The 25,097-nt window shown below is 38.2% G+C and overlaps 1 protein-coding gene and 1 non-coding gene across 2 annotated transcripts in view; one reads left to right on the top strand and one right to left on the bottom strand.

The window, feature by feature from the left end:
• The window catches only part of Lipi (lipase I), a 39,672-nt gene extending 25,877 nt beyond the window's left edge, over positions 1–13,795 (top strand). The window contains exons 10-11 of the mRNA NM_001105899.1: positions 2,608–2,784; positions 13,181–13,795. Coding sequence (NP_001099369.1) covers positions 2,608–2,784; positions 13,181–13,268 — 265 coding nt within the window. The 3' untranslated portion in view covers positions 13,269–13,795. The remainder of the gene's footprint in view (positions 1–2,607; positions 2,785–13,180) is intronic.
• Positions 7,426–7,531, bottom strand: LOC120095819 (U6 spliceosomal RNA). The gene has a single exon (XR_005491583.1). It is a non-coding gene; the product is annotated as a U6 spliceosomal RNA (small nuclear RNA).
• Positions 13,796–25,097: the final 11,302 nt, after the last annotated feature.

Here is a 25,097-nt window from a genome sequence, read left to right as displayed (position 1 = left end):
TGTTTTTGTCTGGCTGAGCCCTTGTTCTTTTTTTTTTTGTTCTTTTTTTTTTTTGTTCTTTTTTTTTTTTTTTTTGGTTCTTTTTTTCCGGAGCTGGGGACCGAACCCAGGGCCTTGCGCTTCCTAGGCAAGCGCTCTACCACTGAGCTAAATCCCCAGCCCTGAGCCCTTGTTCTTATACATGACCTGTGAACATTACATCTTTTCTTATTTTTATTTCTTTTTCTTTTCTTTTCTTTTTCTCTTTTCCTTTCTTTCTTTCTTCTTTTTCTTTCTTATAAATTAGGACTTCACCGCAAATATATTGGCTCCTCATTATCACACCTATTGTTGTGGTGAGGTCATTTTTTTTCAATATCACTAAAAGCATTCAGTTGACTAGTAGGATGTGTGTGTGCGTGTGAGCGTGTGTGCGTGTGAGCGTGTGTGCGTGCGTGCCTCTGTGTGTGTGTGCGTGTGTGTGTGTGTGTGTGTGCGTGCGTGCCTCTGTGTGTGTGTGCGTGTGTGTGTGTGTGTGTGCGTGCGTGTGTGTGTGTGTGTGTGTGTGTGTGTGTGTGTGTTTTAAAGGAGAGTACGCCTGATATATGCATTCCTGTTGGGGTCCAAGGACAATTTCTGGGTATTACATTTTTGCTTCCATCATCTGAACTCCAGTAAGGAAACTCAGGTCGTCAGCTTTGGCAGCCTCTCACGTACTAAGCTGCTTCACCACACCTCACTGTAGGCTTCTAAATAGGGGATATGAGCATTAAATATTCATATTCGAGCAGTCACTCAGATGAGTGCTGGTGAGATTATAGGAAATTTGAGATTCTTCAGAGATGGCTGCTGTTGCCTTTCAGTGACAGACAAAGGGAACTAGAGAAATTTAATGGAATCAAAGCAAAGAGCCAGAGATATTTTTGAGGTTTGGAGGCTTCCAAAACTATGTGTGATGCATTTTTATGATTCACCTGAAATATAAAATTAATTAAAGTAAACCAGTCTTGAATAATTTCAAAATTTGAACAGTGAACCCTCAAAATTATTGAAAAAAAAACACTCTCTGTACCAAACCATCCTACATGGAGTTGAGAAGTCTATAGAGTGTATTCAATTTAATTGTTCATTGAATATTTTGAGAGGAAACATGCTAAGCACTGAAGGTTTTCTTTTTTAATAAATTAGATCTGTCTTTCAGTATTTCTGACTAGTACATCAGATAGACTTTAAATTATTAATAAAACCAAAGTTACAATAGGCTGCATTCTTCCAGTTTTAATAATTGTTTACACTGAGGCAATCTGATCTCAATGTAGTGAGAATGATAGGGATATAGAGAAGGACAGAGAGGGTGTATGTGGAGGGGGAAGGAAAATTGGGGAATGGAGTTGGGGGAGGGAGAAGCAGAAGAGAGAAGAGAAGAGAGGAATAGAGGGGATATGAGTTCAGGCATTTGGAACCCCTGGAGAAGATGGGAAATTATAGTAACACCTAACTGGGTGTGTTGCAGTAACTGAGAAATCTGCACGTGCTCTTTGGCACACATTGTGGACAAGGTCAATGAAGTTATATCCTGCAGGAGAAAGTGAGTAACCCTGCCAGGGCAAGAACAAAGAGATGAACTTTGGAGGGAATGGTAACATCCTTTGGAGAGCCTAACTTACGTGAAAAATTTAAGGGATAGAGAAAGGAGGGGTCAAGGTTGCCAGGAAATGCTGGATTCCAAGTGCTACCCTCTGTTCAAAATGGAGACATGTCTCTACCCCAATGCTTTGTCCTGCAAACTGCTACAGCTTTCAAGGAAGATTTTCCTGTCTTTTCTTTTTCTCCTCCCTTCCCTTTTCCTCCTCATTATTTATTTCGCTTTTACTTTCTTCGGACCCAAACCCTGTGGTTCCTCTGGCCTACCTATTTTACATCCTCATTTTTAACCACTGAGAGATGGCAATAGAAAGGGCTCTGTTTTGCTTGGATTAGGCCAATCCTATAACACTGGGAATTATTGTATGGACTCCTATTTCTGGTATGAAGAACGTGGGAAGGACGTTCTTATATAACACATGACTAATAGTTGGGTGGATTCTAGAAAGCAACTTGTATCTTAGTTTTGTTTTTGTCTTTGCTCTTTTACATGTAAAATGGCCGGTTTTATAATAGTCTAAAAAGGCAGTTTCTGGTTAAATGGGGTCCAAGCATATGCTTGAAGCAAGGATACTATCTTGATACATTGAGAGTGGTCATGAAATTATGCTTAAAAATATTACTTTAACTTTTCATTTTAAATCTCAGTATTTTATTGGCATTTGCTTTAAAGAAAAATTATTTTAAAGAATGTTAGAGGGCATTGTCTTTCATTTGAACTCCTTGTCAATTGAAGGAACTGATGGTTCCTGATGGTTGAAGCAGGATCTATAAAGTCAAACACAGGATAGACAATCTCAGACACAAGTACATGCTCTGTGTGTCTATATGGGAATGTGTAGACTTTTATTGTTGTTCTGTTCAGTTCTGTCTGACCTCTTCCCTATAAAATGGTCCTCTGTGTTCTGCCTCATTATTGTTATACTGATCTAAAATATATTTAACCTACTAATATATTGAACATATAATTGTTTTTCTACTTAGGAAGACCATGCCATTTGCTAATCTTCAAGAAGTTAAGATTCTTGCTCAGTTCGTAAATGATATTGTGAATATTTCCCGCATTTCCATGACATATTATCAGTCCACAAGTCCTTTCTGTCCCACATGCGAGTACAGAATAAAGAGTCTCGTGTTTAAATCTCTCACACATCCAGAAAGGTAGGAAATTGAAATTTTGATTACAATATTTTGTCTTATGTTAAAAGTACTTTGTAAATTTTAGTTAAGAATTTATGGGTAAAAATGTTGGTTAATTTTATTATATGTGAATCCCAGGATGTTAAAATGTATTATAAATATTATAAAATATTATATAATGTATTTATTTTGTCTTGAGTGATACTTAGGACCGTTTAGAATCACATTGTCTAAGCAAAGAAAAAACACACAAACACACATAATTTCACAAGGTATTACAAGGGTGGGGCATTTGTATAATATTAAAGGTCTATCAACACTTAATTTTGTTGTTTTGTTTTGAAACTCAAAAATAATGTTACTAGAGTTTAAGAGCAAAATAAGGGGACCAGCGAGATGTAAATCTCAGCAGCTTCAGTAAAGATTGAGGCAGAGAAGTAGGAGAGAGTGCATGCCTTTTTTATTAGGGTAAATCACAAGGGTTTGGGGAGGATTCCTAGCACCATTGAGAAGGCCATGCATTGCACCTTGCAACTGTAATGCCAGACCTACAGGAAGAGACAAGGGAATCGTGGCAGGGATTAGCTAGGCTAGACAACACAGACATCTCCAACTTCAGTAAGGCATCCTATCTCAAAGAAACAAGGTAGAAAATGGCAGAGGAATATACCAAGATTGTGTTCTGGCCTCTGCATGTGCCGGCATAGATAGGTGCAGTCCACATACACACATGTATACATGAATATCTCATGCATATCCCTCCCCATATTCATATCACAAAAGAAATAGTTTGTGACTTGGTTGTAATCTCTTTCATTTGTTGTAATATTTCTATTTTCACTCGCCTTTTATCTATCAACCAACTGGTGTATAATTTGAATTCCCAATCATCTGTTATACATGAAAGTGCAGTACAGAAAACAAGTAGCTGAAGAAAGTAAAAACAAAAGCAAAACATTATATATATATATATAAAATATGTATTTATGTTTATGTTGATATAGTGATAAAACGTCTGTATGTGTGTACGAGAGCATTTCAACATGTACACGTGTACTGACACTTTAGATATTATTCTTCAGGCACCATTCACATTTTTCTGAAGAAGGGGTCTCTCTCTGGCATCATTATAATGAGTCCCAGGAATCTGTTCAACTTATAAGAATGGCATTGTGCCAGCCTTCGTCTGTCAGTGCTGGTGATCCAATTCAGGTTCCCATCTTGTGTTACTGACTGAGACATTTCCCGAAGCTGAGGGCATACATTTAGATGAGTTCTATATCCACAGAGGAGGGTGGACAAATTAATTTAAATGCAAATCATCTTATAATTACAGTACAATAATACACATACATTCAAAAATCGTTAAAATGCTATTAGAGTGACAAAAAGCAGTTTCATTGTCCCAGTGGTTGGAATTTATGCAAAAGTATCAAAATCAATATACATAAGCGCAAAAACATTTAATATAATTTCTTACACTAATGTGGTTGGAGCAGGATATCATACAATGAAGACCAAAGTTGTAGTTTTAATCTATACCTGTTTTGGTACTTATTTTTACAAGAAAAAAAGCATTTCTACTAATTAATGAATATTCATTGCAAGTAATTTCTTAAAAATGATTCATATGTAATGTTTCAACTAAGACATAATTATTAATACTTTCTGTATTGCATCACTATTTTAAATTTTTATTAAATTATTTATTTGATTTATATCCTGATCATAACTTTCCCTCCATCTTCTCTTCTTAGTGTCCCCTCTCTTCCCTCCCACCCAGTCCCTCCTTCTCTCTCCTCAGAACAGAGGAGGGAGGCCTCCCGTGTATGTCAATCAGCCTCGGCACATAAAGTTTAGGCACATTCTTGCTACTGAGGCTAGATAACACAGCCTAGTTAGGGGAAGAGGATTCAAAGGCAGCCTATGCAGTCGGAGACAGCCCCTGCTCCCACTTTAGGAGTCCCTTATAAAGACCCGGCAGCATGACTGTTACGTATGTGCAGATGGCCTAGGTCAGTCCCATGCACATTCTCTGGTTGGCAGTTCAATTTCTACGAGCACCTATGTACCCAGGTTAGTTGCTTTTGTAGATTTTCTTGTGATATTTCCTGCAGGCTCTTTCAATCCTTCCTTCTTCTCCTACAGGATTCTCAAAGCTCCACTTAATGTTTGGCTGTGAGTCTCCACATCAGTTTCCATCAGTTGCTGGGTGAAGCCTCTCTGAGGACAGTTACACTAGGTTCCTGTCTGCAAGTATAGCAGACTATCATGAAGAGTGTCAGAGCTGGGCTCCCTCTCATGATATGGGTCTCAAAATGGGCCAATCATTGGTTGGCCCTTCTCTCAAATTCTGCTCCATCTTTTACCCATGTACATCTCGTAGGTGGAACAGATTTTGGCTCTAACGTTTTTTGTCTGGGTTGGTGTCTCAATTTCTCCATTAGCAGTTTTGACTGGGTAGAGGAGATGGCTAGTTCAGGCTCCATATTTCCCGTTCCTATGTGTCTTAGTCGCTTAGATTCCTGGGAATTTCTGTTGTTCTAGGTTTTTGGCTAGTCCTGGATATGCCCTCGCCAATCCAGTTTATTCTCCCAGTACTCTCCCTCAGTCCTCTCTGCAACTGATCCCTCCTGTTCCCGTTCCCCCTCCTCCTCAACCAGCCCTTTCCCTCTAGTCCCCACCACCGTCTAATCCCCCTTCTCCGTGAGATTCAAGCACCCTCCCACCCTAGGGCCCTTCCTGTTACTAGCACTGTTTTCCAGTACTTTGTGAGTAATATCCTCTTACAAGTGAGGACGTACCACATTTGTCTTTCTGGGTCTAGGTTACTTCATGCAGGGTGATCTTTTCTAGTTTTATCCATTTGCCTGCAAATTTCATGATGTCACTGTCTTTAACGGCAGAGTGATACTCCACTGTATAGACGTACCACATTTTCTCTATCCATTCTTCAGTTGAGGGTCATCTAGCTTGTTTCCAGTCTCTGGCTACTATGAATAAAACTGTTTCTAACTACGAACATACTTGAGCAAGTGTCCTGCTGTATGGTGGAGCATCTTTTGGGTACAGGAGTGGGGTAGACAGGTCATAAAGTAGATGTATTCCCAATTTTCTGAGAAACCACTAAATTGATTTCCAAATTGGTTGTATGAGTTTGCCCTCCCACCAACAAAGGAGCAGTGTGTCCCTTGCTCTACATCCTCTTCAGTATGAGCTACCCTTTCAGTTTTTGATCTTAGCCATTCTGAGGGAAGTGGGATAAAAATCTCAAGTGCTTGTTAGCCATTAGCCATTCCTCTGTAAGAACTCTGTGTCCCATTTTTGATTGTTATTTGGTTTGTTGCTGTCTTGTTTCCTGAGTTCTTTATATAGTTTGGCTATCAGACCTCTGATACCCAAATATCAGATGTAGAGTTGTAAAAATCTTTTCCAATTTTCTAGACTGCCATTTTGTCCTGTTGACAGTGTCCTTGCCTTATGGAAATTCTTCCGTTCCTTGAGGCTCAACTTATTAGTTGTTGATTTTGAAATTTTGATTCATATATAATGTTTCAACCAAGACATAATCACTACTAGTTTTCTTTTTGTATCACTAATTTATCAGCTGATTTTAATGCAGGATACATACTCTATAATACCCACTCAATATAAGAAATAGGACACAGTATTTACTATGGACAAAGCTCATGGGATTTTGTTTCTTATAACCTAAACTGTGGGTGAGTTGCAATAATTTACTAAATTTAAAAAGAATAACAGTTGCATGTAATTCCTTTGACTCAGAAAATAAAATTCTAAAGTACATTTTCTGTATATTTAATGAGGCTATTAATATCATCTTCTGACCAGAGATAGCAATGCTAACAGATACTTGGATAAAAGTATGCTAATTTTAATTGACTGGAAAATCGATGTAAACCATGTGGCAGCGTTTTCTCTTTAGATGTGTCCACACAGATAATACACAGTCTTGTGAGAATTGAGACTGCCGAACTGTGGAAGATGTGGGTTACAAAAGATGTGATGTCTGATGACCCACCGTAATTTGCACACCCTTGATAAGCAATTACTCCTCCAGATACAGATTGTTAGAAACCACACAGAACCTCCTCCCAGGAACTCCCTATAACCAAGATCTTAGATTTGAGGAACTAAGGAACATACATATGAGAGGGGTGACCTTGGATGGTTTCCAGAAAAATCTCTGACTAAACTCACCTTTAAAACCTTAATACTAAATATTTCTTTTTTTTTTTTTTGGTTCTTTTTTTCGGACCTGGGGACCGAACCCAGGGCCTTGCGCTTCCTAGGTAAGCGCTCTACCACTGAGCTAAATCCCCAGCCCCCTAAATATTTCTTATTGGTGTGTATTTGTATGACTTTCAGTAAGTGAAGGATTTCAATTACAGACAGAAGAAAAATTCAGAACATTTTTTATTTGTACTAAATGATCTTTGATTTTTGGTTCCACTTCCAACCTCTATCTGCTGTGACTGGCTCATACTTTTCCAGATATTATAGACATAGGATTAAAGGTCATTGTAGTTGTGGCATTTTGCATATAGCTGTTCTTTATATCACTGAAGATTATGAATTAATAGTATTTCATTTAAAAGTATTATGCAACTTACCCACTCACCATGTTTGTTTGTTTGTTTGTTTAATGAGGAACGCTTTATGAATTTTTATGCATCCTTGCACAGGGGCCATGCTAATCTTCTCTGTATTGTTCCAATTTTAGTATTTTTGTTTCCGATGCGAGCACTTAGTTTTGTTTCTTATTAGTAAACTTGTACTGGCATAAGGTTTTTAATATGATTATAAGGTGTCATTTTTCTTGTATAGATATCAAGAAGCAGGATTGTTGGATAATATGATATGTCTTAAGCTTTATAAGAAACAATCAGGGATGGGGCTTTGGCTCAGTGGTAGAGCGCTTGCCTAGCAAGCGCAAGGCCCTGGGTTCAGTCCCCAGCTCCGAAAAAAACAAACAAAAGAAAGAAAGAAACAATAAGTATTTTTCAAAGTAGCTATAAGTTTTGCTACTTTTGAACAGCAGTATATATTTATTGCTCTTCCGACAAGTGTTCCTCTACTACTATCTTAGTTACTTCATATTGTAATGATAAACAAATATGATTCCGTCCACTTACAAAAAATACGTTAAGTGGTGCTTGAACTTCCAAAGAGATAGGAGTCATTATGGCAAGAAGCAGAGCATCAGACAAGCAGGCATGGTACTAGAGCAATATCTGAGACTTCATATCCCAATGCATAAACAGGAAGCAGAGAACATCCTGGTTATGGAAGAAGACTTCTGGAACAGGAAGCCAATCCCAGACTCACTCCTTCCCCCAAAAGGCCACACCTCCTAATCCTTTTCAAACACCACCAACTAGAATCCAAGGATTCAAATGCTTGAGGCTTATTGGGGGCATCTCATTTAAATCACCACGTCTAGGTTACTTTTCAGTTTTATTCTTTTTCTTTTCTTTTTTTTTTTTTAATCTTTATTAACTTGAGTATTTCTTATCTACATTTCGATTGTTATTCCCCTTCCCGGTTTCCGGGGCAACATCACCCTAACCTCTCCCCATCCCCTTCTATATGGGCTTCCCCTCTTCATCCTCCTCCCATTATCGCCCTCCCCCCAACAATCATGTTCACTGGGGGTTCAGTGTTGGCAGGACCAAGGGTTTCCCCTTCCACTGGTGCTCTTACTAGGATATTCATTGCTACCTATGAGGTCAGAGTCCAGGGTCAGTCCATGTATAGTCTTTAGGTAGTGGCTTAGTCCCTGGAAGCTCTGGTTGCTTGGCATTGTTGTTCATATGGGGTCTCAAGCCCCTTCAAGCTCTTCCAGTCCTTTCTCTGATTCCTTCAACGGGGTCCCGTTCTCAGTTCAGTGTATTGCTGCTGGCATTCGTTCATGTATTTGCTGTATTCTGGGTGTGTCTCTCAGGAGAGATCTACATCCGGCTCCTGTCAGCCTGCACTTCTTTGCTTCATCCATCTTATCTAGTTTGGTGGCTTTATATGTATGGGCCACATGTGGGGCAGGCTCTGAATGGGTGTTCGTTCTGCCTCTGTGTAAACTTTGCCTCCCTATTCCCCGCCAAGGGTATTTTTGTTCCCCTTTTAAAGAAGGAGTGAAGCATTCGCATTTTGGTCATCCTTCTTGAGTTTCATGTGTTCTGTGCATCTAGGGTAATTCAAGCATTTGGGCTAATAGCCACTTAACAATGAGTGTATACCGGTTTTATTCTTTTGGATTACTTTTGGATTGCTACTTGATTGGTTGCTTGGTTCTAGTTTTGTTTTGTTTTGTTTCTTACCCCATTGGATATTTTTTATTTACATTTCAAATAGCAGGTATGCAAATAGAGCTTGTTGTTAATTGGCATTTTTCAAATGACAATGATGAGGTCATCTGTACTCTGTAGAAGTCTGTACTCTGGAGAAGTCCTCATGTTTGCTTCGGTCTGAAACACATTTTACTTTCGATACTTTTACAGGTCGCTATGGTGTCTGTTGCCTTGATTGTATTGAAAAGCTTAGTGGTATATTTTTTTTTCCTTTCTCAAAAAATGGCAAATTGTTTTCTTTGGATAATCATTTTTTTTCTGATTTGGGACAGATTATAATATGTCTGATAATGTTATTCATATATCTTAGCTTTCTATAAGAAATGATTGATTATAATATTGTACTATAATACCTTTAAAGCATAAAAGGTAAAAAAATCATATTTTCTTTATGAAGGAATTTGATAAATTAACTCTTTGTAGATTTTGTTCTTTTTTTTTTATAAGAGTCCATTTAAAGTTTCAACCACATATTGAATTTATTTTCTTTTTTGTATCATTTATCTGTATTCTTTGGGGATTCCTATTTCCTATTTTACCTCCCATCTCCTTCAGATCCTCTCCTCCCCCATTTCCCTCAGAAAAGTGCAGGCTTCCCGGGGATAACAACTGAACACAACACAAGTTGCAATAGAACTAGGCACATACCCTCGTATCAAGGCTGGATGAGACGACCCAGCGGAGGAACAGCATCCCAATTTGCCTCCACTGTTAGGTGTCCCACAAGAACGCCACACTACACATCCAGAACACGTATGCACGTGATTTAGATTAGGCCGGTACAGGCTTCCTGGCTGTGACTTTAGAGTCTGTGAGGTCCTATAAGCCCTGCTTAGTTGATTCTGTGGGGTGTGTTCTCTTTTTGCCCCGACCTCTCTGACAGAGCCAGGGGAATGGGAAAAAGAGGAGGAGGAAGGACTGTAGGAGCCAGAAAGGAGCCTGTATGGGTTTGGCACTGGGTCTTTGCATCTTCTTTAATCAATTGTGGGATGAATCCTTTCTGTTGGCCTAGGTACCAATTTGTTCTTTTGTCTGGTGTGGTATGCACTTGAGCAGGGCTATGTATATGTTTTATAAATGCAGAACTTCTATAAATATCTTTGAGGTTGATTTTCAAGGAGCTATTAAATTACTTTTGGACAGATGTTCTTTAGAAGGCCTGATTTCATGGTGTACTAGACAGACTTGGAGAAGTATTTAACCTAGGTTAATTTACTTCCAGCCTTTAAACACACTTTATCTAGCTATGACCTGTATGTCGAGAATTTATTGCTGTCTAGCAGTTAAGACGGGGGTATATTTCTGTCCCTGTATTAATGCTTAAAATCTTTCTCTAAGCCATTTTGCACAGGAATATTAGAATAGTAAATGTGGCAAATCATGCAAAGGTCTCAGGAAGATTTTTAAAATAAGAAAAATGTATTTCTTATAATTTGTTTTGTTATTATAGGTTGCAGTAAAAACTAGACTGATTTAATTTTAGATATTATCTTAGAATTACTTCCAATGTTTTAAGTTAAACAATTAACTTAAACTTCCAATTAAAGTTTATGTTATTTCGATGAAATATTTTTCTCATGTATTAGCAGACACTATAACATAATCTCTAATAAGCAAATTATTAGAAGTGTAATATTCAATGGGTATGCTACAATAAAAAGCATAGAAACATTTTTTCTCTTGGGACTTGTAACAAGTAGACATTTTCTTTGAAATAGCATTTTCATGCAAAAGCAGGACATATCAATTTTATAAAATAAAACACTGAGAGTCATGGCAGTGAAAACAGGTGACTTTTCATACTGTAAAGAGAAAGAAAACTGAACTTTCGCGTACACACTGGCAAAATTTAAGGTTGCTAGGCCTTACACATTTGCTTAAACTGCCCTTACAATATTGCACATGCCTTATGAAGTGAAGGTTATTTAATAGGACATATAGTCTGAATATTAGTAACCTAAATACATGGTGATCAGCTTGTGAGCTTCTTTCTATTGTAAAAAATGAAAGAAGACGTCCTTGCGCTGTTCATACATCTTAGACATGCAGCAAAGGCACTGAGCAGCTGAAGTAGCTTTTTCATTGGTAAATCTGACACATTTTTAATACAAAAAGAGTGTAAAAATGTGGCACAGGAAATTCAAATATCGAAGCCATACTCATGTATAAGTACAACAGAACAGAACAAGTATTGGTAAACATTTTTGAGGAACTAGAACTCTTCCCTCGACTTTTCTTTAATTATATTTTTTAAAGTTTTATATTTAATTATTTCATGCGTATGCGTATTTTGCCTATGGAGGCAACTTTACACTCCTTGCATGTAGTGCCCACATATTCCAGAAGAGGGAATCCAATCCTCTGATGCTGTCTTCAGCTGTTTTGTGGTTGGTGGAAATGGAAACCCCATTGTTCTTTGTAAGAGCAAGAAGTGCCTTCAACCTCTGAGTCAACTTCAGCTCCTAGAAGCAGACACTATAACATAATGAAATCCATTTCTCTGAATATTTAAAACTTTTTCCCAGATTTGAGTGGTATCATTCCACAATTATAGTCCCATGGCATGAAAATGAAAGTTGTAACCAGACTTTATTATTTCAAATGTGAAATATGTGAACTATCCTCTGTTAATTTTTAAGATGATCAGAGTTTATGTTATATATGCAAATATAAAATGTATTTCTTATAAAAAGTCAAGCATTGAAGGAATCAGAGAAAGAACTGGAAGAGCTTGAAGGGGCTCGAGACCCCAAAAGTACAACAATGCCAAGCAACCAGAGCTTCCAGGGACTAAGCCACTACCTAAAGACTATACATGGACTGACCCTGGACTCTGACCCCATAGGTAGCAATGAATATCCTAGTAAGAGCACCAGTGGAAGGGGAAGCCCTGGGTCCTGCTAAGACTGAACCCCCAGTGAACTAGTCTATGGGGGGAGGGCGGCAATGGGGGGAGGGTTGGGAGGGGAACACCCATAAGGAAGGGGAGGGGGGAGGGGGATGTTTGCCCGGAAACCGGGAAAGGGAATAACACTCGAAATGTATATAAGAAATACTCAAGTTAATAAAAAAAAAAAATCAAAAAAAAAAAGTCAAGCATTTTAAATACAATCTTCTCCTAAGTGTTTTTATAACACTGACAGCTATCGTGGTTCATGCCTGCAGTCTCTACATATGCAGGATAGAGCAGAAGGTTTAAAGGACACTCAAGACCAACCTGAGCTCTATAAGAAGAAAAACAAACAAACAAAAATAAATAACACCACCAAACACCCAATAGTATTTCCACCAGCTGGGAGGTTGATAAAAGTAAGATAACCTGTGAGGTTGTCTTGACGTCTTTTGACTTAGCTACTATTGATGATTTTTAAAATATGTTTACTTCTACCATGCATTAATTTTTTCCCTTCCATAGATTTGTACCAAGCTTTTGCTATTTAATTTGATACTCTGTACTTTTTTTGTTTGGTTTTTGTTTTGTTTGTAGGTTTCTTCAAATATTAACAGGAAAATAAGCAGTTGGACAAGAGTCTTAATTAACCATAGCTGTTTGACCTATTAGACATCTCAAATGCAGTCTCATAAAATGTACAATATATTACATGGTGTTATTTCCATTTTAATGAATGGCAAAACAGGGTTGAAGAAATGCATGTAGATAAATATGTTTCACATGTCACTCTGTCTCCTTGGTGTTAGTCATGATGGAAAGAGTATTATAGGTACTTTAACATTGAATTCAGGAAAACACCAATTTCAGTAGCACCATTTATTGTCCTACACAATTCTCCTATGCCATGTGAAGATCTGCATGGTAGCAGAGATAGGAGTGGAAAGGAGAATTATTTTCCTTCTTAGGAGTATGATCTCTATGTTACCCGTAACAGATGAGACAAGTGAATTCAGTTCTATGGGATAGTTCCAATGCCCTTCTTTTGGAAAAGTAGCTAGTTACAGAATATACCATTCTAATACTACATTAATACATTGAAAGGAAGTAGAATTTGCTACTTTACTAATATGTTTTCCTCTTTTCTTTTCTTTCAAAGACCACCAATTTGTAAGTATGATTTTGTACTTAAAGAAAGAGCCAGGATAGATCTTCAACCAGATGAGTGTAAGAAACAGACGGGGTGAACGCCTTCTTTCTTCCAGTTTAAATTATGGACTGAGAAAATTGTCAACTGGAGCAATGTAAGCAGGCACAGACTAGAATGGCTAGTCAATCTGTGATTAGGTATATCCATTTTAATACATTTTAAAGAATAAAAATTAGAAAACAAAGTGTGCACACGCCAAAAATGCATTCTGCATATATCCTAAAGCTGTTGTTTCTCCTTACCTGCTTCCTAAGTGAAATTCAACATCAAATGTTTACATCTGCTACTTAGCCTACTAATAAGTGAGTATGTTAAAGCACAGTTCCTAAGGAAAATGAGAAGCTTTTTGAGTGCTTTGCAGTGGGGCAAATTCAGTATCACTGAACATCTCTATTATGGAAAAACAGTTTTTTACATTCGAAAATATGTTTAGTGAAATAAGTTGAGATTATGTGAATCTTGTGAATATGAAGAACTTGTTATGCACTGCAAATAACGACGTTGTGCTAGGGTGCTCAATAAATTAATATTTTATGCACCTACCTGGCTTAAGATGAAATCCTTGATTTAATGATAGAATTTTTGAGTGGACTAATTGAATTTTTTTCTCAGTCCCCTAAGAAATGTTTGTGAAATGTACTTAATAAAATTATGAACAGTGTCTGTCCATCATGATGATAAAAATAAACATGATTCTACATAACAGTCATAAGGATCATTATTGCTTTTGGAGCATATTCACCTATCGAATTTTATAAAACCTGATGAAACAAGTCTTGTTGCATAACTGAGGAAGAGACTCCAGCATAAAGATGGTAAAGATTTATTGCGTAACTCAAATTCCCTGGGGGATGTCTGGATTCATGTCAGTCAAATTGTGAATGTTTTTCATCAACTTTGCTTGTAATGTGAGGAGTTAGATTAATTAACACTACTATTTGAAATACAATCTACATTTCCTTGACACTTTGCAACCCACTTGATAATTGAGACACTTCTATGCCACAGGTCTTTCTTTCTTGTGTCTCAACCTCTCTATAGTTTATGTTACATGTTTCTAAACCAAAATATCAAGTATAGTAAATATCCATGTTCTTCATTGTTTTTCGTGATGCGTGTTTTAGTGAGGATTGTCTTTTCACTGTATATGTCACGCTAGACATGTGAAGAAGATAGGCTCTTCTATGTATGCGAGGGTTGTTTTCAAATGTTTACTTAAAATTCGTGTAAGTTTACTAGCGAGGTTAGAGTGTGACACACACCACGTATCTTATTTTAATACCATCACATTTCTAAATGAATTTGTTTCTAATATTAAAATTAAAACGTTATATGCATGTGTGTGTTTTTCTATGTATGTTGGGGCATATGACTATGTCAGGACACACACAGAGTTGTGTGCGTTGAAGTCAGAGAATCAACTCAAGTGTCAGTGTCATGAGTGATGTTCATCTCCTTTGAAATAGGAATTCTCATTGCCTAGGATTACCAGTTAGGCTAGGCAGGCAGATCAGCATGTCCTTGTAATTGTCCTATTTTTGCCTCTCCAACATTCAGATAGCATACAGCACTATGTCTGGTATTTTGTTTAAAAGATTGTTTATTCATTTAGTTTTGTTTAGTGTATGCATGTGTGTCTGTGTGGGGCTGTGTGTACAAGTGAGTGTAGTTGCCTGCAAAGCAGTGGGCATCAGATCACCAGGAGCTGGAGTTACAGGTAATTTTGAGCTTCCCAGACATAAGTACTAGGAACTGAAGTCAGATCTTCTGTAAGAACAGCCACTACTTTTAATGGCTGAGACATCTCGCCATTTCCATTTCAGTAATTTTTACACAGGTTTTGGGAACTGGACTCAGGAACAGGCAAGTGATTAATTTTCTTGCCAAAATTATTTACCTACCTGAATACATTACTATGCAATACTCACCTGATTATGTGAAGTTTCTGTTGATCTATTAAAATTATCAAATAACAAACTAAGGTGAGTAGGGGGTAGGATTCCAATAGCTTCTTCAATACTGACCACCATGTACCTATCTTTATTAAACTCCAAAACTTCTAAAACCTCTCAATACAACTACCAGTTGGGACCTTCAACAAATAATTTTTCATCCAGCTGACATTTAAGGTACTATAGCAGTATTAATTCAATCTGTGCAATGAAATCTTTATTTGAAATGTCTCATGTACCTTTCCAAATTTTCTGTAAGCACACACTTTGAATATCCTCAGTGACTGGGTTAGGAATCATGAAATAAAAACTGAATGATGGAAAATATTGGAAAAACTTTTTGGGCAGGATTTGATTGTTCTATAATGAGTAATTAGTGAGCATTCTGTAAATCTATGAATGAATAAGTGAGTGAAAAATCAAATACTCCACAGCAGCCTAGATCAATAGGGGGAACTTGGCTCCTAAAAGTGTGATATGTCTGGGGAATATTGAGCCAAATGACACAGAATTTGCTGAATGTGACCATCTTGTCAAGCTCACAGAAACACATGCTGTTCTTCTGGGGTGTGTTTTTAGATTTTTCAAATGAAGACATTGCTAAACATTCCTAAACAGCTCTACGACAAAAAATATAATTTTATTTCTCAGGTGGCATAAGTGAGATGGATGGAAACCTTGGGGGGTACTTTTGAGATGTAGGACTTTAAAACATGACGAGAATGTTCCTTAATATTTTATTGTCTTGTAAACATAGGGTATGTGAAAAATTTAAAAATGTCTGAAAGGTGAGCAGCTGGTAATACAGATGGTGTTGATGAATAGAATTTGGATTTCTGTACCATGGCTTATATTTCTGGCTCTTGGCTCAGAGTAGAATTTTGTCTCATAGGGACACGGAAGATTGTTTTTGCATGAAGGCTAAAAGTGGTTTAAATGGAACACAAGATTACAGAAAGTGTTTGAAGATTAAATTTAAAGTCACCATCCACCCAGACTCATTGTGCCAAATTGCATACACTTCAAGGTTTCTTCCTTTAATCCTTATCAACAGGAAAACAGTTTTTAGCTCAGACTCACCCACATACCATTACCCTCTTGGACCTTTTCTTGGTTGTTTCCATGGTTAATTTATTTGTCCCACGTATGCCTCCCACCTTTGCCTCTGTCTCCTCTCTTAACCAGAAATGCTGTCCCATATATGTGTGATAGCATGGCTCTAATGAATCTTTGTACACTTGTATTCCATTCTGAGAATGAAATTGGAAATGTATATATCTTTATTTCAGAGTCTTATGAGTGTCTAAATTATTTCAGTTGTTCATTGACCTATGTCTAATTAAATAAAGGAAGCAGTAACATTTTCAAGTTTCTTTCTTTTCACTGGGGGGGAAGCGTGGGCAGCAATCATTATTATCAGACTGTCTGGAACAAAATGTTACAGGTGGGTATTCTTGAAGATCAGAGTATTCTTAGAGATTTGATATTCTCTAGGTTTCAAACCTAGAGTATTCTTAGAGATAATTTAATATTCTCTAGGTTTCAAGCCTTTCCAAAACAAGACTTAGGTATGACAAGATTTTGACCAAGACAGAGTATATAGTTAAGTTTAATAAGAAATAAATTGAAAAATAGCTTCCTAACTACATGTTATTAAAACAATCATTAACATCTGAACAGATAAACTAGAGATCATTTTAACGCCATTCATTAATAGCACGTTAGGAAAATTAAACATTGCTGGCAAGGAAACAGTGTCCATAGCTATACAGATACTAAAATCACTACACTTTATCAGATGAATATGTCATTAGTTTCAAGAGTGTTTTATTATAGAGAGTTAAAAACTATATAAATGTTATTTACTTCCCAGAACTTTCATCAAAAGTAGCACTTGATATTTGTTGGTTTAAATATATATTCTGTTTTCACATGAAATAAAGGAAAGCATTAAAGAAAAATTATTTAGAAGCTATATAGGGTTGTGATGGTGCAGTATATAGGTCCTAAACACCTCAATATCTTTTGTCATTGAAAAATCCAGTAGATAGGTTTTAAAGTTATTTTATTATATAGAAAAATATAGAAAATTTAAATTCATCAACAAGGCTGCTTTGGCAAGGGATCATAGCCAAAGGCCTTCTAGGTCTACAGGACCCATCCAAAATAAAGAAACATCCTGGATTATAATATGATCTGGCTGGAATACAGACCTGCCTTTAGTATATACGTTTAATACCTCACAGTGCAGTTAATGCTAGTTATTAGAGGGAACTAGTCATGTTTGAAAGTGATATGAAATCGAGTTGCAGACAAAGTGACACATTAGAGAAAGATTTGACAGAATGAGTCAGGGATAGGATATGTCCAACTCACGCTAGAACAACAAAGGAAAGATAGGAAAGGAAGGTTACTTAAAAGCAGAGAGAGAGGGGGGGGGGAGAGAGAGAGAGAGAGAGAGAGAGAGAGAGAGGGGAGGGAGGGAGGGAGGGAGAGAGAGAGAGAGGGGGGAGGGAGGGAGGGAGAGAGAGAGAGAGAGGGGGGGGAGGGAGGGAGGGGGGGAGGGAGGGAGGGGAGGAGGGAGGGAGGGGGGGGAGAGGGAGGGAGAGAGAGAGAGAGGGGGGGAGGGAGGGAGGGAGAGAGAGAGAGAGGGGGGAGGGAGGGAGGGAGAGAGAGAGAGGGGGGGAGGGAGGGAGAGAGAGAGGGGGGGGGAGGGAGGGAGGGAGAGAGAGAGAGAGAGAGAGAGGGGGGAGGGAGGGAGAGAGAGAGAGAGAGAGAGAGAGAGGGGGGGGAGGGAGGGAGAGAGAGAGAGAGAGGGGGGGGAGGGAGGGAGGGAGAGAGAGAGAGAGAGAGAGAGAGAGAGAGAGAGAGAGAGAGGTGTGATATAGGGACAGGTTACAGAGAGAACAAGCTAGTCACAGGTGAAGGTGGAACAAGCAAGAGAATGAGCCACGAAATCATTACATTTAACCAGAGTCAGCAGGACGCCAGGCAAAGCAGTTTGGTGAGAAGCAGAGAGAAACCAGATTGAATCGGTCAGCTTGGAAGATTAGATAGTATGGGGACTAGAAGCTTCCAGTTCTAGGCCTAGGAATAGTTACGTCAGAGGACGAAATTATCTGGAGTCATCCCAAGCCATGCATTCACACAGTTGGGGTCTGGCTCCATTTCTTCCCCTCAGCTATGGAAATAAAATTGATATCAATAGAAAAGTTAATCACAGCATTCCAGATTCTAAAAAGAAATCTCAGAAACCAAAGCAACTCTTCCCTTGCATATTTTATACGGTAATTACTATTACTGTATAACAATATGAAAGATGTTGTTTTTTTTTCTTTTAGCCAAATCTGTAGATAGATAAGTAAATATATGGAACAAAATAATCATGATATCCCAAACTTAAACAAGGCAGCAAAGACAAATAGCACATATTATCTGTTATATTTGGATGGTAGATTTGAAACTTTACATATGTGTATTTATACTAGAGTGTCCAAAAATGTAAAAACAAAACAAAATCCCAACAAACTAGTTAATGGCCATAAGAGTGGATTTCACAGAAAATTTGGATTATAATATAGTTAGTATAAAGGAGGAAAGAGGAATTATGGTATTTAACAGTGGTTAAATGGATTAAAGAATGGAAAAGCTGGATAAAAGAGGGAGTACATGGAGGGATACTTAGCAATAACGACCTTTGAAACTTCTATTTAAATTCTACTACTGTAGAAAGTGTCATTCTTTCTTTGTCTTTTTCTTTATTAATTTATTTATTCACTTTATATCCTAGTCCCAGTCCTAAATATACTACTATAGAACACAATCTTCTCCTCCCAACACAGTCTTCACAAATCTTTACCCTCATTACCCCTGCCTCTTCTCCTCAGAGAAGAGAAGCCCCCTGGGGTATCAGACCACCCTGGGACATCAACTCACAGCAGTACTAAGCACAGCCTCTCCCTCTGAGGCCTGACCAGGTAGCCCAGCCTGGGGACAGGGATCCAACACAGGCAACAGACTGAGAGACAGCCCCCATTCCGATTCTTGTGAGACCTACATGAAGACCCAGGTTTGCATGTACCTGTATAAAGCGGGGTTAAATCAAGTTATTCTATAATAGAAAACAATGTCTCTCTCACATACCACAGGCAATTAAATAAAATCTCAGTGCCAGGTACAGGATTAAGGTTGTTGGTTTATAGGGTCTCGTAAACTCCCAGACAATATGGACTATCACCATTGATTGACCTTGGTTTCATTTTTATTTTTTGTTTCTTTGGTTTTGTTTGTTTGTTTGTTTGTTTTTTGTTTTTTGTTTTTATTAACTTGAGTATTTCTTATTTACATTTCGAGTGTTATTCCCTTTCCCAGTTTCCGGGCCAACATCCCCCTAACCCCTCCCCCTCCCTTTCTTTATGGGTGTTCCCCTCCCCACCCTCCCCCCATTGCCGCCCTCCCCCCAACAATCACATTCACTGGGGGTTCAGTCTTAGCAGGACCCAGGGCTTCCCCTTCCACTGGTGCTCTTACTAGGATATTCATTGCTACCTATGAGGTCAGAGTCCAGGGTCAGTTCATGTATAGACTTTAGGTAGTGGCTTAGTCCCTGGAATCTCTGGTTGCTTGGTGGCGAGATCCTTGTGTTAAAGAAGCCAAACACTTGAGTCATAGGATATGGAGAATCAGACTGGCACTGATCTGGAACTTCATCAGTGACTGGTAGCTTTATTAGTACTAGAAAGTTCTGCTTATGTGACCATGGGAGATGCTGGCCAGATGTGAACAATGTGAGCTGCAGCAATGACCGTCTTGCTAAAGTTTTTCCATTGGTGCAATAGTGGCATAGGTAGTATAGGAATAACCAACCATTTTGTTGTTGTTGTTGGCAGTGGTGGTGTTTAAGATCTGCTCCACAGGGGCTGGACAGATGGCTCAGTGGTTAACAGCACCAAGTGCTTTTCCAGAGGTCCTGAGTTCAAATCCTAGCAAATGCGTGGTGGCTCACAACCCTCTGTAATGAGATCTGATGCCCTCTTCTGGTGTGTCTGAAGACAGCTACAGTGTCTGTATATACAATCAATCAATCAATCAATCAATCAATAAAAACCTGCTCCACAAGATGAAAATAATATCTAGTACCATTAACTGGGCTCCAAACCCATGATTGCTATGTCATAGGATTACATAGAAAATATACTGTTATTATTCTGTTAATATTTAAATAGTATTAAGCTGTCCCACATGTTATCTTTTAAACTTATATTACTGTGTCTCTCGATTATCACCAGAGAAGCCCCTTGACATAATTCTGTATTTCTATTTTAAGCCACTTTCCATTTGTCCCAGCGTAAAAGTTTACCTCTGTTTGTATTCCATTGCCCATTTCTGGATTGTGTCATAGGTACAGGCATGTTACCACCAGGTTTTCCAGAATCAGGCTCTAAGGATTCACAATGAGATATTCCCAGCACATGTATAGCAGTAAAGGCTGTAGGACCACGCAGGGCAATACGTTGCCTGGAACCACCAGAATGCTATCATTCCACCCAATGGAGATTTCTCATTCGTCCACTTACTTATTCATTTATATATTTATTATTTTTAGTTTTAATGTGGGATGTCATTTTATAGTCTAGCGCTTTCATATTTCTGCACTTTTATATTTAAACTTGCACACCCCCTCCACAGTCTTCGCATATTAATGGCTAGGATCTGAGGGTTTTATTCACTATACTCAGCTTCCCCATGGGAATTTCAATGTCTATACAAAAGCAACTCTCAAATTGAGGCAAGGATACTATGGCTTTTTCCCCTCCATATTGACTATGTCCCTGTAGATAGGCTGTTGATTTATGTGGGGGGACATCCCTCAAGTGGGAGATTCATTGCCAGAGTCACCAGGCAACACTTAAAAGAACTGGGACTGATATTGCAATCATTGAGGACACATCTAGTGGTAGACCATAGTCCCCCTGAACAGAGCCTGAGCACAGAGAGTACTTCGGGAGCTTGACCCTAGTCCCCCTGAACAGAGCCTGAGCACAGAAAGTACTTCGGGAGCTTGACCACTTGGCTACCTGTCATGGAACTCTTTTTTGTCTTTTTCTGCCTCACCCATTTTAATAGAGTCTCCATTGCTACCTTCTGGTCATTCCCCTTGGTTTTTATTCCTGCCTTTAGGTGTGATACATAAACCTGTGTCATCACACATGCATGATGCTGCTTTGTTTCCACATCTCACCTCAAGTCCTAGACCAAAAGCTGTTTAAAGCCAGGGCTGTGTTCTGTCTGCAGTTCGAAAAGAGACCGGCTGATGAACACATTCTTCTGTCCTGCAGTGGTATTTCTATGTACAGTAATGTAAGCTATGACTTCCTATGACATGACATTTGAATATGAAGCTATCTTTAATTTCTCTAAAGATGGAGAAGAGGTATATATTCAACCAAATCTAAACACCAAACTACCCAAATAATGAGATTTAAACATTAAGTTCCCCAAAATATCTACTGAAAATGAACTTCTGATAAAAGTAAAAAAGTATCACAGAAAAAAAGGCCCCAGGTGTTTAATCCTTTAAACTATACTGTGGTTTTACTTGTTAAGGTATTGGGAATTGGATTGTGAAGGGAGGCACAGATCTTTCCTGGTAAAATATAACGCATTGTCACAAGAGGGCAGCCTTTTAACAGAAATGTCTTCACAGCCATAGGACTTGAGCAGGTTTTTTACTGCTCCTGCTATTTGTTTTGTGTTTGAAATTTCCAGGTAGTTAATCTAAATCTAAACGCTGACATGTTAATCCACGGTTGTTGAGCAAGTGCTTTGCAGTCTGCGAGTTTAATCTTTATATCACTACTAATCTAAATGATTGATACATAAGCTAAACCAGGGATGGAAGGTCTCCATCCTCTCTTTAGGTTGTGGTTTTGAAATGGCTTGGGAGAAAGTCATACTCAGTACACTGAGCATATCAAAGCACCCAGGGGAATATGCTCACCGGTGAATGTTTCTCTGATCTACCTTGGATTCAAATCAAGCAGCAACTATGGGGCAACATAAGACTTGGAATTTTGAATTTTCAGCCTTTCAAGCATCATAGAATATGATGGTCCCGAGACTTGGTTTTAGAGTGTGAACAGTCCTCCTCGTCCTCCTGGTCTTGATCTCTTGAGACTTGCAAGGGAATCTCATAAGTTTCTGATCACTTCCGCACCGACGATTGCCCTTAGCCGGGTAAAGGCAACAATGCCAAGGTCAGCCTGTGCCCAAAAGCAGCTTGAACTGGCACTTTCTGAATTTGTAAATTACAAGGCTAGTACCCAGCATTCTGCAACACCAGGGGCTTCCAGTTGTTTCTATTGCAAGGGAGTAATTGCTGGCCGAGCTCAAGCAAGGCACAGATTTTTCTCACAATTTACACGTTTATTACATTGTCTAATCTGCAGTTGGGTTCACTGGGACACTGATGTTGTTCGGGTTGTTTGAACCCGAGGCAGACAAACCACCAGTGTTTCTATTTTCTTTTGTTTTCCTAAAGGATCCCCCGTTGTAATACAGAGTAGTTTCATAGCAGCCATCTTGTCTCTCAGCCTTTCACTGTGATTAGAGTTATGAGCTGCCACAGTCGGCTAGGCAGAAGGCAGTTAAGAGGGACTCCTCTCTGTCATTCCTGACAGATTTGTCCTAGGTGTAATCGCGGGACTAGCCCCTTTGCTTCTAGCCCTGTGATCTATTTCCCTACAACTTTCAACTGTGAAATGACTCCAAACTTCCGGTGGGTAAGTGCCTTCTTCCAGTTACTTTTGTGTTTCTGCCTTGGTATTCTGGTAATTCTGATGATTGACGCCTGTCCTTACTTCTCAGTGGGCCGGAGGGATGCAGTGATGTTGACAACAGCAGTTACCTTTCAGCTAGGGATTTGAAAAGACAGCAGTTATGAAAATTAAAACCTTAGGATAAAAGTGCTTTCCATAACCGGGTTGCAAAGAATAAATGATTGACTGGATGTAAGTATGCTAGCCGAAGGTAAAGGCTTTGTGGTCCCTCACTAAGACACGGTAACATCACGACCCTGTAGACCTGTAACTAGGAAGATGTGCATTGTAGACCTGGCGTAACTGAAGAAGCCTTGTGATTGTGGGTCTAGAACACAGCTTTGTATAAACTAATAATCAAAGACAGTAATGCTACCTATGTCTATCTTGCTTGTTAATACACGTTGTTGTATCCCACCTGTTAAAAATGTCTTGCTCAATATGTCTCTAGCTTTTGGTCATAATCTTTATGGCAGCAATGAAAAACACTTTGGCAATTCATGTCTAATTGCCAGACCTCTCGACAGTTACCAGTCTTGAAACTAAAAGAGGAAAGCAAGCTTTCCTCTTTATCATATCTACTGATGGGAAACACCAGAGCCATCTAACAAGAAGTAAACATTTACCATGTTATGCTCTTTGCTGCTAAGATGCTTCAATAGCTAATCTCCATGTAAGGTCTATTTGAATTTATTAAACTCGTAAAGATTGAAAACCACATTTTACTTCCTGATGATAAAAAAATCATAGTACTAATCGTTTCTAATTTAAAATATAAAAATTTCCATGTATTCTTTGAACTTCATTAAATGGACTTTGTGCCAGGGGAGGATCCATCAAATTCCCCATCACTGCAAGATCTGAAAGCAGAAGGTTAAAACATGAATTAGTAGACTCTGGAAAGTATGTCAGCATGATAGCATAAATTGGTACTGAAAGAAATAATTTAAAACTGGTCACTGTGGGCAATTCTGAATTCAAACTAGAAAAATGAATTGATTATAATAGCTGTTCACATTACATATAGAACTATTATATTTATATTTTTCTATATAGAGGGTAATATTGTATTCTGTACAATAATATAAACTGTGTATCACTAGCTACCATTTCAGGAATTGAAATTGATTTGAAAGTAATTATATAATATATTCAGTTTATGGCTAAAGGATTTTTAAATGAGCATGATCTAAAATAACTATTTTTGAACCAAATAATTTTGAAAAACATTAATAGTTTCTAATACTTGAACAGTGCTCATCTAAGAATTAATATGACTAAGTATTTGTATTCCCTGTGTTTTAGTTACAGGATTTGGTTTTAAGTGGAAGAAGTAGTTGGGGGTTTGTGAATTCCTATAAACCAAGTGTTAGGGATGCATTTCCTTTTAGACATAGATGAGTGAGCTTCATCTTTTACTTTTCAATAAGGGGAAAACAGCTGTGGCTGTCACTCAGTTGGTAGAGTGCTGGTCATCATTGCTGTACTTCCAATTCTAGCTCATTACAGAAAAGCATAATCATTGTTAGTTAGTAAATGGGCAGCTTGTGTATGCATAGCAATTACAGGTTAACTCTGTAGTCAAGATTGGCTCTCACATGAGAAAAAACTGAATATGGGCCAAAATACTGAGAACAGTTCAAATTTAAAGTTGATTCAGTACTGGAATTCCTAGCCAGAGCACTCAGACAACAAAAGGAGGTCATTGGGATACAAATTGGAAAGGAAAAGTCAAAATATTACTATTTGCAGATGATATGATAGTATATTGAATGACCCCAGAAGTTCCACTACAGAACTCCTAAACCTGAAAAACAACTTCAGCAAAGTGGCTGGACATAAAATTAACTCAAGTAAATTAGTAACTTTCCTATACTCAAAGGATAAACAGGCTGAGAAAGAAATTTAGGAAACAACACACTTCACAATAGTCACAAGTAATATAAAATATCTCAATGTGACTCTAACCAAACAAGTGAAAGATCTGTATGACAAGAATTTCAAGTCTCTGAAGAAATAAATTGAAGAACTCAGAAGATAGAAAGCTCTCCCATGCTCGTGGATTGGCAGGATCAATATAGTAAAAATGGCCATTTT

The sequence above is a fragment of the Rattus norvegicus genome, chromosome 11 (genome assembly GCF_036323735.1).
Source record: "Rattus norvegicus strain BN/NHsdMcwi chromosome 11, GRCr8, whole genome shotgun sequence".
Classification (NCBI taxonomy): Eukaryota; Metazoa; Chordata; class Mammalia; order Rodentia; family Muridae; genus Rattus; species Rattus norvegicus.
Note: the sequence above shows the minus strand (reverse complement) of the source record. Positions and strands in the feature narration are given on the sequence as shown.